The sequence below is a fragment of the Mustela nigripes genome, chromosome 7, assembly GCF_022355385.1.
Source record: "Mustela nigripes isolate SB6536 chromosome 7, MUSNIG.SB6536, whole genome shotgun sequence".
NCBI lineage: Eukaryota > Metazoa > Chordata > Mammalia > Carnivora > Mustelidae > Mustela > Mustela nigripes.
In genome coordinates this window covers 116,990,595-117,004,010 of record NC_081563.1, presented here as the reverse complement: position 1 = coordinate 117,004,010, position 13,416 = coordinate 116,990,595, and the positions used below count along the sequence as shown (strand labels likewise).

General features: G+C 36.7%; 1 protein-coding gene across 9 annotated transcripts in view; it reads left to right on the top strand.

Annotated features, from left to right (window-relative positions):
- Nucleotides 1–13,416, top strand: part of NCOA6 (nuclear receptor coactivator 6) — a 102,362-nt gene that overhangs the window by 36,846 nt on the left and 52,100 nt on the right. For 6 of the 9 annotated variants that reach the window (XM_059406839.1, XM_059406844.1, XM_059406843.1 and 3 more), the window contains 2 exons: nucleotides 5,064–5,166; nucleotides 11,329–11,610. In XM_059406839.1, coding sequence (XP_059262822.1) covers nucleotides 11,376–11,610 — 235 coding nt within the window. In that variant the 5' untranslated portion in view covers nucleotides 5,064–5,166; nucleotides 11,329–11,375. The other 3 variants (XM_059406836.1, XM_059406840.1, XM_059406838.1) reach the window with 3 other exon arrangements.

The window sequence follows — 13,416 nt, the reverse complement described above, 5'->3', positions numbered from 1 at the left end:
CAAGGAGCCCGATGTGGGACTTGACCCCAGCACCCTGGGATCATGATCTAAGCCAAAGGCAGACGCTTAACCTACTGAACTATCCAGGCATCCCTAGAGTATTTTGTTTTGATACTAACATATAAAAGATATTTTTCTCTTCTTTTCTTGCCAGAAGTAGCATACTGTAGTCAATGTTTTACTCCTTGTTTTTTCTTCTCTCAACAATGTATCTTGGAGATTATTCCATATCACTGCATAGAGAGCATCCTTATTCTTGCTGCATTTCATTTTTATTAGATGTACTATAATTTAATCAGGTGGACATTTGGGTAATTTCCTATCTTGCTATAGCAAACAATGCTTTAGTGAATAACCTTGTATATATGTCATCTACTGTGGGAACAGGTGTACTTGTTGGACTGGATCACTACCCAGAAGTGATATTGTTTCATTATGGTATATATAATTATACTTTTGATAGATAATACCTAATTGCTGATGTTAGACTGCCACTAGCAATGAATGAGAGTGTCTGTTTTCCTATAACCTTGTCAGAAGAATGTATTATTAGGTTTTTGGATTTTTGTAATCTGGTGAGTGAAAAAAAAATTTTCTTACGTATGAGGTTGAATATTTTTTCGTATGTTTAAAGTTCATTTGTATTTCCTTTTCTGTGAATTTTATGATCATATTCTATGTCCATTTTTGGGCACAATACTTTTTTTTTTTTTTAAGATTTTATTCATTCATTTGACAGACAGAGATCACAAGTAGGCAGAGAGGCAGGCAGAGATAGAGAGGAGGAAGCAGGCTCTCCGCGGAGCAGACAGCCCGATGTGGGGCTCGATCCCAGGACCCTGGGATCATGACCTGAGCCGAAGGCAGAGGTTTTAACCCACTGAGCCACCCAGGCGCCCCTGGGCACAATACTTTGTCCAAATTACTGTTCTCTTTATTTTATATATATATGCACATGCATGCATACACACACACACACACACACACATACAAACCTATGTTTTTTTTCTATAGTATGTTTATATATGGGAGATTTGCTCTTTCTTCAGTGATACGATTGCTAATATATTTTTCTTACTTTGTCATTTTGTTTGTTGGGGTTTTGTTTTGCTTATGGTGTTTTTTGCTTTGCAGAATTCTTTGATTTCTATGTATTCAAATTTATCAGTTTTTTTAATGGCTTTGAATTTTGAGTCATGGTTAGAAAATCCTTACCAACTCCAAAGTTATAAAGATTTCTTCTGTATTTTCTTCTAATACTTGTAGGGTTTGTTACATTGAAGTTTTGGGTCCATTTGAAGTTCTGATGATATGAGGTGTAGCTCTAATTTTGTTTTTTCCCTAGGTGGCTACCTGCTCCCATTTACTGAAAAAATCAAATTTTTCCACCTTTATGAGACATTAAAATTCCATATCCATTTTCATCAGTTTGGGGGATTTTAGTCTTCTTTTGGTCTCCCATTAGTTTATGTGCCAATACTACAGAGTTTTAATTATTGAGGCATTGTGTTTTGGTATCTGATAGAATTTACCCTTTTACTACTCTTATTTTTCAGAGTTTTTTTTTTCTTTCTTTTTCTTTCCATATGAATTTTAAAGTCAATTTGTCCATTAAAAAAAAGTTAGCATTTTTTATTGGGATTATTAAATTCTAAATTATGGTGAATTGCTATTTAGAAGTCTTATTTTCTAGGAATTTGGCATGTCATTTCATTTGTTCAAGTCTTTTATATTTGGATCTTTCATTAGTGTGTTAAAAATTTCATCTTGTAGTTCTGCATTTTTAGTTTATTCCTAAATATTTTATTTTTTATTGCTGTTATTAATTAGATTTTCCCCCACCTACTGGTGATTGATTGCATGTGTAATAAAAACTGTTGCTTTCTGTATATTTTGTACCATTCTACTTTACTGAATTTTCTTATTTTTCTTGGTTGACTTTCTAAGATGTTTGAGAATACAAATATATATCATCTGCTAATAGTGATAGTTCTATACTCTTCTTCCCATTTTTTTTTACTATTATTAATCTTGTTTCATTTAACTGATTTTATACTTTTGGCATAGTGTTTAATAACACATAATGGATATCTGTCTTCCCAACTTTTTTCTACTAAGCAAGCTGCTGACTTTAGGACTAAAAAGATATTTTGTCATGCCAATGAAGTATTTGTATATTCCTATTTGATTTCTTAAAATTTTTTTTTTATTTTAGAGAGAGTGAGCGTGTATGTGATCTGGGGGAAGGGGCAGAAGGATAAGGAGGAAGAATCCTCTAGCAGACTCCCTGGTGAGCATGGAGCCGGACACAGGGCTTATTCCCAGGACCCTGAGATCATAACCTGAGCCAAAATCAAGAGCTAGCCGCCCAACCAGCTGAGCCACCCAGGTGCCCCTATTTGATTTTTTCTTTTTTTAAATCAGGAAGTGTTGAATTTTGTCAGGTGGCTTTTAATATCTGTGGAGATATTTTTTTCTTTTTCCCTTAGTTTCCTCATAGTGATCCTTCCTTGCATTCCTAGACCAAACTCCACTTAATTTTGATGCATTATGCTTCTAATGTATGGTTGTATTCTATTTAAAGTTTGATTTAGAATCTTGCATCAATATAAGAGAGACTGATCTATAGCTTTCTACCTGCAGTTGTATCCGCTTTTTATTTTTTGAAGATTTTATTTTTTTTATCTGAGAGAGAGGGTGCTTGAGCAGGGAGCAGAGGGAGAAGCAGGTTCCTTGTGAGCAGGGAACCTGACATGGGCTCCATCCCAGGACCCTGGGATCACAACCTAGCAGAAGGCAGACACTTAACTGACTGACCCACTCAGGCACCCCTGTATCAGCTTTTAATACTCTTGTTATATTTGCTTCATAAAAAGACTTAGGAAGTAGTTTTCTTTTTTCTTTCTCTCTCTTTTTTTTTTTTTTTTTTTTTTTTTGGCATGCTCTGGAATAGTTTCAGATCACTGATTTATCTGCTCTTTAAAAGGTTAATATTTTCATTAAATCTGTGTGTGGTTCTTTTGGGGGGCATACCATATTTACATAGATAAATTGAGCAAAAGCTTGAAGAAAATAGTCTCTAAGGTCCTTTTAATTTCCTTTGTTTTTATGGTTACTTATCTCATATTTTATATATTTGGACTTTCTCCCTTTTTACTTACTAGATTAGCTAGTGGTTTAATTATTTTATTGATTTTCCTCCAATGTACCAGTTGTTAGATTGATTTATTCTGCTGTTTTTCTATTTTCTGCTTTTAGCTGTGTTTAATTCCTTCTTTTTTTTTTTTTAAGATTTTATTTATTTATTTGACAGAGATCACAAGTAGGCAGAGAGGCAGGCAGAGAGAAAGGAAGGGAAGCAGGCTTCCCGCTGAGCAGAAAGCCCAATGGGGGGGTGATGTGGGGGGGTGGCTGGATCCCAGGACCCCAGGATCATAACCTGAGTCAAAGGCAGAGGCTTTAACCCACTGAGCCACCCAGGTTCCCTAATTCCTTCATTTTGATTTCTTTGAGTTCACCTTCCTGGTTTTTTCCCTGACTTTTTGAGTTAGATGTGGAGTCAGATTTCTTTCTTTCTTTTTTTTTTTTTTTTGGTCCCTTTTCCCTGATTCGTACATATTTATGACTGTGAATTTTCTTCTTTACTGGTTCAGCTATATTCTTTAGGTTCTAATATGTCACATTTTCCTTATTTAGGCATTTTCTAGAAATGTTGCAGTATTGATTTCGTTTTTAACCAAAGTCCAAGGGTTTTGTTGTTGTTTTAAAGGCCTTCATTATTTTATTTTATTTTTATGTTTATAATTTCATTAAGTGCATTTTCATCAGGATATTATCCCACTGTTACTTTTGGATTTATCAAGGTTTTTTTTGTTTTGTTTTTTTTAATTCTAGTATAGTTAGCATACAGTGTTACATTTGTTTCAGGTATATAGTGTAGTGGTTCAGCAATTCCATGTATTACTCATTGCTCATCAAGATAAGTGTACTTTTAATCCCCTACTCTATAGGGATTTTCTTTGGCCTCTCTTAAGGTCAGTTTTTGTTAACGTTCCATGGAGACTTAAAAAGATGGCTTTTTCTTAAAATAAAAAATAATTAAGTCATAGTTTTTTCTCTAATAATTATTAATATGTAATACATATATCCATCTAAAATTTTGAGATTATAAAATCAATATTTGGTGATAATGTAAAACCATAACAGCCAAGTTGAAGATGTTGTACACTGATATTACCTTAAGTGAGAATTTTTTCTGAAGCACGACAAAGTTAAGCAGTATCCATGCAAAATTCTTATGTATACCATAAAGAATACTTAGAAAAACAACAAAAAAATTTTTTTAAAGATTTTATTTATTTATTTGACAGACAGAGATCACAGGTAGACAGAGAGGCAGGCAGAGAGAGAAGGAAGCAGGCTCCCCGCTGAGCAGAGAGCCCGATGCGGGGTTTGATCCCAGGACCCTGGGATCATGACCTGAGCCGAAGGCAGAGGCTTTAACCCACTGAGCCACCCAGGCGCCCCTAGAAAAACAAAATTTAATGAAAAATAAAATGTATAGATATATGTATAAAATAGGAAAAAAACTTAAATCTATACTTAATGGAGTTTAAGATGAATTTTGAAATTATGTTAGAACAAGTCTTACATTTAGCATGTATACAAAATATTTTGGTTTTGGCTTCAAGTAGCTGCAAAACAGTGTGATAGATGCTATCAATTCATTTTAATTTGACAGATATAAAAGTGGAAGTAAAAGGTGGAGGGCTCTAAGGCTTTTTGTCCCAGTTTCATAATTCTTAAGTGAAGCTGGTATATGTCCCTGAGTTCTGCTTCCATACTCTTTGAGATGCTTGTTGAATAGTGGTTTAATCTCAGAAAAAAGATATATTTTGTAGAGTTAATGAAAACTCTGTTTTAATATCCTCTAAAGATGTGTAAGTTGACTTGATGATAACTTGTGATATTTGTATTGACTTCGATTACAAAGACGTCACTTCTGAAATTTCTAATTTCTATATAATACTGAAAATTTATTTTCCTCTCTCACTCTTTATTAGAATTTTTATTTGGCCGCTGCCTTGAAATACCAACCCTAAAAATGCCAGCTTGTTTGGACTTAGAAGATGATATGGATAAATGATAAAAATTAAAGACCTTTTGGTGAGTGAAATCTTATGTAAAAGAGTGGTTAAGGTTCAGCTTATTTCCATACTACAGAATGACTTTACCAAAGTTACACTGCAGATAAAAAACTGTTTCCTTCATCATCTGGCATTTTGTCAAAGGAGAAAATGGTCCTTCAGCCTATTAATGGGAGGCATCTTTATGTTTAATGAAGCCCAAAATTCACTAAGTTTGAGGTTTGAGTACCTTCTGTTCCTCTGGGGTTGAGACCTTGATCTCTTTTTCTTTCTCTTAGAGAGCCCACAGACCTGTCAGGAGGCACATCATAATTTTTTTTTTAAAGATTATTTATTTGTGAGTGAGAGAGCACAAGTGGGTAGGGCAGAGGGAGAGAGAATCTCAAGCAGACCCCACACTCAGTGAGGATTCCCATGCAGGGCTCCATCTCATGACCCTGAGATCGTGACCTGAGGCAAAATCAAGAGTCAGACACTCTACTGATGGAGCCACCAGGCATCCTGGTACATCACAACATTTAAATGCATTTTACTTTATTTTATTTTTTAAGATTTTATTCATTTATTTGACAGACAGAGATCACAAGTAGGTAGAGAGGCAGGCAGAGAGAGAGAGAGGAGGAAACAGGTTCCCTCTCCCTCTCTTTGCACAGAGCCCGATTAGGGACTCGATCTCAGGACCCTGAGATCATGACCTGAGCCGAAGGCAGAGGCTTAACCCACAGAGCCACCCAGGTGCCCCGAAATGCATTTTACATATCTGGTCTCCTTTAGCACTATACCAAACCCAGCATAGTTTACCCAGACCTAGTGTTGGACTAGTCAGTTATGTGAGTCATAGAAATTGAAAAGTGGTGCCTGAGCCTTATACAGTTAAAATGTTTCATTTAGCCTGCAGAGTATTTTCCAAAATGTAAAACTGTTTTAAAATCTGGAGACTTCACTGAATAGATTTTAGTCTTTTCCTAAAATTCAGAACATCTACTAGTGCTGGGCCTGGCACAAGGCCTCCCAATCTTCCAAAATTAAAGTAATAAGCTGGAGCAGAGCAGTGACTACTTAGCGTAGATGGTATGTGAATTTTCTATTGCCCAAATCATTCATACAGTATGTGCAAATGCATTTAATATCCAGTGTTCTTCTCTTATTTTATCTGCCTGACCCTGTGAGTATGTGAGTTTGTGATTTCTGATATAGATCATCTTTTGTTCAGATGGCAGTCAAGTTGATAATCTGAAAGGCGTGTGACAGTCTTTTCTCATTATTCAACTACCTACACCAGCCCTTTCTCTTCAGATTTAAATGTAAATCTGGTGTATATTAGCTGGTTATATGTATAATACATATGTTATATAAATTTATATACTTATAAGTAATATAAACTTACACATTTACAAATATATATGTTTAAATATATTTATTTATTTTTAATCCTACTGTGATTTGGAACATGTTCATAAGTAAGCTTCTAAGCCTTCCCAATGTCTGGTAGAGTTTTACCTTGGAGCAGGGCTGTGTTGCTGGTATGCTTGCTTTTTTCTTTTCTTTCTTTCTTTTTTAATTTTTATTATGAAAAATTTCAAACATTTTATTTATTTTAAAAAAAAATTTTTTAAGATTGTGTTTATTATTTATTTGACAGACAGAGATCACAAGTAGGCAGAGAAGCAGGCAGAGAGAGAGGAAGGGAAGCAGGCTCACTGCTAAGCAGAGAGCCCAATGCGGGGCTCGATCCCAGGACCCTGGGATCGTGACCTGAGCCAAAGGCAGAGGCTTTAACCCACTGAGCCACCCAGGTGCCCCGAAAAATTTCAAACATTTTATAAAGTTATATTACAAACAAAAGTATAAGGAACATCTATATACCCATCATCTATATTTAACCTTTATTAACCTTTTGCCATATTTGCTTAATCTGTTTTTCTCCTCAATATATATATATTTTTAAAGATTTTATTTATTTGAGAGAGAAAGAGTGAGAGTGAGCGAGAGAGCAGGAGGAGGAGCAGAGGGAGAGGGACAAGCAGGCTCCCTGCTAAACATGGATCCAGACATGGGGCTCCATCCAGGACCCTGAGATCATGACTCGAGCTGAAGTCAGACATGTAACTGATGGAGCCCCGCAGATGCCCCCCCCTTAATTATTTTAAAGTAAATTATAAGCATATGACATTTTACCCCCCAGAGTGCTTCAGTATGCATCTCTTTAACAGTAAAAACATTGTCCATAACCCCATTATTGTCACACCTAACAAAATTAGCAGTAATTCCCCAGGGTACCTGGGTGGCTGTGTCAGTTAAGTATCTGAGACTTGATTTCAGCTCAGGTCATAATCTCAGGGTTAAGAGACTGAGCCCTTTGTCAGGCACTGTGCTCAGTGGGGAGTGTACTTGAGATTCTTTCTCTTTCCCTTTCCCTTTGCCACTCCCCCTGCGCTTGTACGCGCTCTCTTTCTCTCTCTCTCTCTCTCTCAAAGTGAATGGATGGATGGGTGAATCTTTTTTATTTTTATTTACTTTTTAAAAGATTTTTATTTATTTATTTGACAGAGAGATCACAAGTGGGCAGAGAGGCAGGCAGAGAGAAAGGAAGGGAAGCAGGCTCCCTGCTGAGCAGAGAGCCCAATGTGGGGCTGGATCCCAGAACTCTGGGATCATGACTTGAGCCAAAGGCAGAGACTTTAACCCACTGAGCCACCCAGGCAATCCCAGGACCTTGAGACCATGACCCGAGCCAAAGGCAGAGGTTCAACCCACTGAGCCACCCAGGCATCCCATGTTTTGTTTTGTTTTGTTTTGTTTTATAACAAATAAAAGACCATACACTGCTTTTTTTTTTTTTTAAGATTTTTATTTATTTATTTATTTGACAGAGAGAGATCACAAGTAGGCAGAGAGAGAGAGAGAGGAAGAAGCAGGCTCCCTGCTGAGCAGAGAGCCCGATGCGGGGCTCGATCCCAGGACCCTGAGATCATGACCTGAGCCGAAGGCAGCGGCTTTACCCACTGAGCCACCCAGGTGCCCCCATACACTGCTTTTGATTTTTAAGTCTTTTAAATCTCTTTTAACATAGAATATTTTCACGCACCTTTTTCTTCTTTCATGACCATTTACTTACTGAAGAGGCCAAGCCCATTATGCTCTAGAAATCCTACCCTCTAGATTTGTCTGAATACTTCTTCACAGAGTTATTTAAGTTCTTGTCTCTCTCCTGTATAAAGACTTGTTAGAGTCAGGTTAAACATTTTTGACAGGAATATTTCTTTCTTTCTTTCTTTTTTTTTTTTTAGATTTTATTTATTTGAGAGAGAGTGTGCATGGGGGGCTGGTCAGAGGGAGAAGTAGACTCTCCGCTGAGCAAAGAGCCTGATGTGAGACTCAATCCTGGGACTCCAGGATCATGACCTGAGCCCAAGGCAGTTGCTTAACCAACTGAGCCTCCCAGGTGCCCCTGCAGGAATATTTCATGGGTAATACTGTGCAATTAATATTGTACATAGTTTCTGGGTTTTTTTCTGTTAGTGATGTGGTTTGGTCATTGTGTTTAGGTGATGACAGCCAGAGCCACCCACTGTGAAGTTAGTTTTCCCTTTGCCAAGCAGCAAATCTCTAGAATGATACTTTGACATCATGTGAATATCCAGTTAGTTCTCTGTCAACTTTTCACATATTGTTTTTACTCTTATTAATGATCCTTTTCTGAATTACTTTATTAGAGATCACAAAATTGTGATTTTTCTAATGCCATTTTTATATTTAAGTTCACTTTTTTTTTTTTTTTTTTTTTTTTAATAAAAAAGAGCTTTCCTGGGGCGCCTAGGTGGCTCAGTGGGTTGGGGCCTCTGCCTTCGGTTCAGGTCATGATCTCAGGGTCCTGGGATCGAGCCCTGCATCGGGCTCTCTGCTCAGCGGGGAGCCTGCTTCCCTTCCTCTCTCTGCCTGCCTCTCTGCCTACTTGTGATCTCTGTCAAATAAATAAAATCTTAAAAAAAAAAAAAGAGCTTTCCTTTATCAACTGGAGCTGTTTGGCTATCCTGAAATATTACCCTGAAATGATTTAGTTTGGGAATCTACTTCATTCTGCCTTGGAAAGTTTTGCATGTCCCCAGTGACTTCTACCATATTTGGAAAATAGGAAAAGAAAATTAACTAGTGATCTTACCAGCCTACCACAATCAAACCTCTTGTATTTTAGTGGATTTTTTTTTCAGCCCTTTTTTCTTATCCATCTTTTAAAAAATACATAGTTGTAATTACAGTTTATGTATAGAATGTTTTGAAATTAGAAGAGTTATGTGAGGTTCTTATGCTTCCATGTCATCCTCACTTACCAGAGATGCTAAAAAATTAATGTTCACTCACTTTTGGGTTAAGAATGTGATCTTCAGTCCCACAGCTAATGGAGGAAATGGCCACATGGTGTGAACTTCAGTACAGGTACTCTTTGGTAGACAACATAACTGAAAATAGCAGATAATGGGACTTCTCTAGATCTAAAAGTTAAAAAGTAATTTAGTTCTGTCCTGGATGCAGTTGTTTCCCTCCATAAACATATGTTAACCACTTATTTTCCTTGCCTAAAAGTATTTTTAAATGTTTTTGTTTGTTTTGTTCCTGAGTTATTATTTTTAGCCATAGTACTATTAATAACCCTTTAAAAGTTTTATTTATTTAATTTTTTAAAAGATTTTATTTATTTAGGGGCGCCTGGGGTGGCTCAGTGGGTTAAAGCCTCTGCCTTCAGCTCAGGTCATAATCGCAGAGTCCTGGGATTGAGCCCCACATGGGGCTCCCTGCTCCGCGGGAAGCCTGCTTTCTCCCTCTCCCACCCCCACACCTTATGTTCCCTCTCTCGCTGTCTCTCTGTCAAATAAATAAATTAAATCTTTTTTTTTCTCTGTCAAATAAATAAATTAAATCTTTTTTTTTAAAGATTTAATTTATTTATTTGACAGAGAGAGAGACATAGTGAGAAAGGGAACACAAGCAGGGGGAGTAGGAGAGGGAGAAAGCAGGCTTCCCGCGGAGCAGGGAGCCCGATGTGGGGCTCAATCCCAGGACCTTGGGATCACGACCTGAGCTGAAGGCAGGCACTTAATGACTGAGCCACCCAGGCTCCCCTAAAAGAGGGTCCTCAAGACTTTAGGATTTTAGGTAGTCCTCTGGATGTTTTTAGTTGGATCAGGTTGTGCTTTTCAGATTAGAGAAAGAGAATGGCTCTAAAATCATTGGCTCCACTGAAACTTTTGTCATGACAGGAATAAGGGGAGCCTTGGGGAGCCCCTTGCTATCTAGGGTCAGTTAAAAGTTTATATAAATTAATTCTTGGGGTGCCTGGGTGGCTCAGACTGTTATGCATCTGCCTTTGGCTCAGGTCATGATCTCAGGGTCCTAGAATTGAGCCTAGCTTCAGCCTCCCTGCTCAGCTGGGAATCTGCTTCTCTCTCCCCACTCCTGCTCTCTCTGTCTCTCACTCTCTCAAATAACTAAATAAAATCTTTTTAAAAAATTCTCTAAATATAACTTGTTTTATTTTCTTGTGATCTCTTGTTCCCTCCTCCCCATATTGTAGGCCTACCAAATGGTAACCTATGACATAATAGACATAAACATTATAATAAAAGGAACTTTCTTTAAAACTGCTAAATTTTTATTTCAGGTATTTCTTTAAAGATTATTTATTTAGGGACGCCTGGGTGGCTCAGTTGGTTAAGCAGCAGCCTTCGGCTCAGGTCATGATCCCAGCGTCCTGGGATCGAGTCCCACATCGGGCTCCTTGCTGGGCAGGGAGCCTGCTTCTCCCTCTGCCTCTGTCTGCCATTCTGTCTGCCTGTGCTCGCTTGCTCTCCCTCTCTCTCTCTCTGACAAATAAATAAAATCTTAAAAAAAAAAAAAAAAGATTATTTATTTATTTATTTTTGAGAGAGAAGGAGCGAGAGCAAGCACAAGCAGGGGTTGGGGCAGAGGGAGAAGCAGACTCCCTGCTGAGTAGGCGCCCTATTTTTAAGAGTTAATTATTATAGACTATCTTAGTTTATCCTCTCTGTAATTTCTTAATTTTTTATATGTGCTTTCTTATTACTGGCAAATAAATTACAGTTTTCGTGGAACAGTGGATTATACATTGTTGATTCTATAATTATGCATTGTAATACCCTTTTTATATCTTCTTTTTTTAAAGGTTTTCTTATTCTCCATTTGGCATATGCTACTGGAATAATATTCACCATGGTTTTGGATGACCTTCCAAACTTAGAAGACATCTATACTTCCTTGTGTTCATCAACAGTGGAAGACTCAGAGATGGATTTTGATTCTGGATTAGAAGATGATGACACAAAAAGTGATAGTATTTTGGAGGATTCCACAATCTTTGTGGCATTCAAAGGAAATATAGATGATAAAGACTTCAAATGGAAATTGGACACAATATTGGAGAATGTGCCTAATTTGTTACACATGGGTAATTTGCTTTATTATTTTCTTCTTTTTGTTATTCTTTTTTAAAAGTATTTGCTCCTCCATGATTATCTTGAGTTTTATGGAGTAAAACTGTTATACTGGATTGAAAAGCTGATTATAAGTGCAGGATTTTAAGTAACATATAAAATTATATTAGTTTCAGATATACAACATACCATTCCATATTTGTATGTATTATGAAATGATCACCACAATAAATCTAGTAACATCTGTCACCATACATAGTTATAATTTTGTTTTCTTGTGATGAGAACTTTTAAGATATACTGTCTTAGCAATTTACATATATGGAATAAAGTATTGTTAATCATAGTCACTATGCTCTACATTACATCCCTGTGATAATAACTGGAACTTTGTACCTTTTGACCTCCTTCACCCATTTTACCCACTCCCCTCACCTCCCTGACCTCTGTCAACCACCAGTCTGTTCCCTGTATCTATGAGCTTGGTGTTTTTTGTTTTTGTTTTTGTTTTTTAAGATTCCATATATTATATTTGACTTTGTCTGCTTATTTCACTTAGCGTAATGCCCTGAGGGTCCATCCATGTTTGTTTTAAATGGCAAGATTCTTCTTTATGGCTGAATAATAGTCCATTTTCTATATTTACACCACATTTTCTTTGTTCATTGATCCATCCACAGACACTTAAGTTGTTTCCATATCTTTGTTTTTATAAATAATGCTGCAGTGAACATGGGGGTGCAACTGTCTTTTTGAGTTATTGTTTTTGTTTTCTTCAGATAAATATTCAGAAGTAAGATTGCTGGATCATGTGATAGTTTTATTTTTAATTTTTTGAGGAACCTCCATACTGTTTTCCAGAGTAGCAGCACCAGTTTGCATTCTCACCAAAACTCTCTTTAACCTCACCAACACTTGTTTTGTTTGTTGGTCACTAATAGCCATTCCAACAGATATAAGGTGGTATCTCATTGTGGTTTTGATTTGCATTTCCCTGATGATAAGTGATGTTGGTCACCTTCCCTGTACCTGTTAGTCGTCCTTGCTCTGTGGAAGCTTTTTAGTTTGATGTGGTTCCACTTATTAGTTTTTGTTTTTATTTCCTTTGCTTTTTTGTGTGCCATTGAAAAAACTTGTCACGACCAATGTCAAGGAACTTACCACCTATGTTTTCTTCTAGTTTAATGTTTCAGATTTTATATCAAGTCTTTAATCCATTTTGAGTTAACTTTTGTGTATGGTGTAAAGGTAGTGGTCCAGTTTCATTCCTTTGCAAATGGCTGTCTAGTTTTCCCAGCAACACTTATTGAAGAGACTGTCCTTTCCTCATTGTGTATTCTTGGCTCCTTTGTTGTAAATTAATTGACCTTATACATGTGGGTTTTTTTCTGGGCTCTCTGTTTTGTCCCATTGATCTGTGTGTTTTTGTGCCAGTACTATACCGTTTTGATTACTATAACTTTGTAATATAGCTTGAAATCAGAGAGCTAGAATTTTTTTTTTTAACAGCAATGCTATTGTGTTTCTTTTAACATGGAGAAACTGAACATGGTAAGATACTGCTTAACATAGTGATCCTTAAATTGTCTGCTCTAGTGGATAGGAGTTAATTCTTAAGACTCATATTTATTGTTTTTCACTCTCTGATCTTCAGTTTCTCTTCCTTCCTTCAATACTGGATCTTGAAGGCCCCTTAAAGCTTAGAAAGATCTTTTTACTTTGTGTTTCTACTTAAAATGTATGTGAAATATATTTTTTTAAATTTTAGATCAGAGGTTACCAATTGGCAGGATCCAGCCTGCAGCCATGTGTTATGGCTC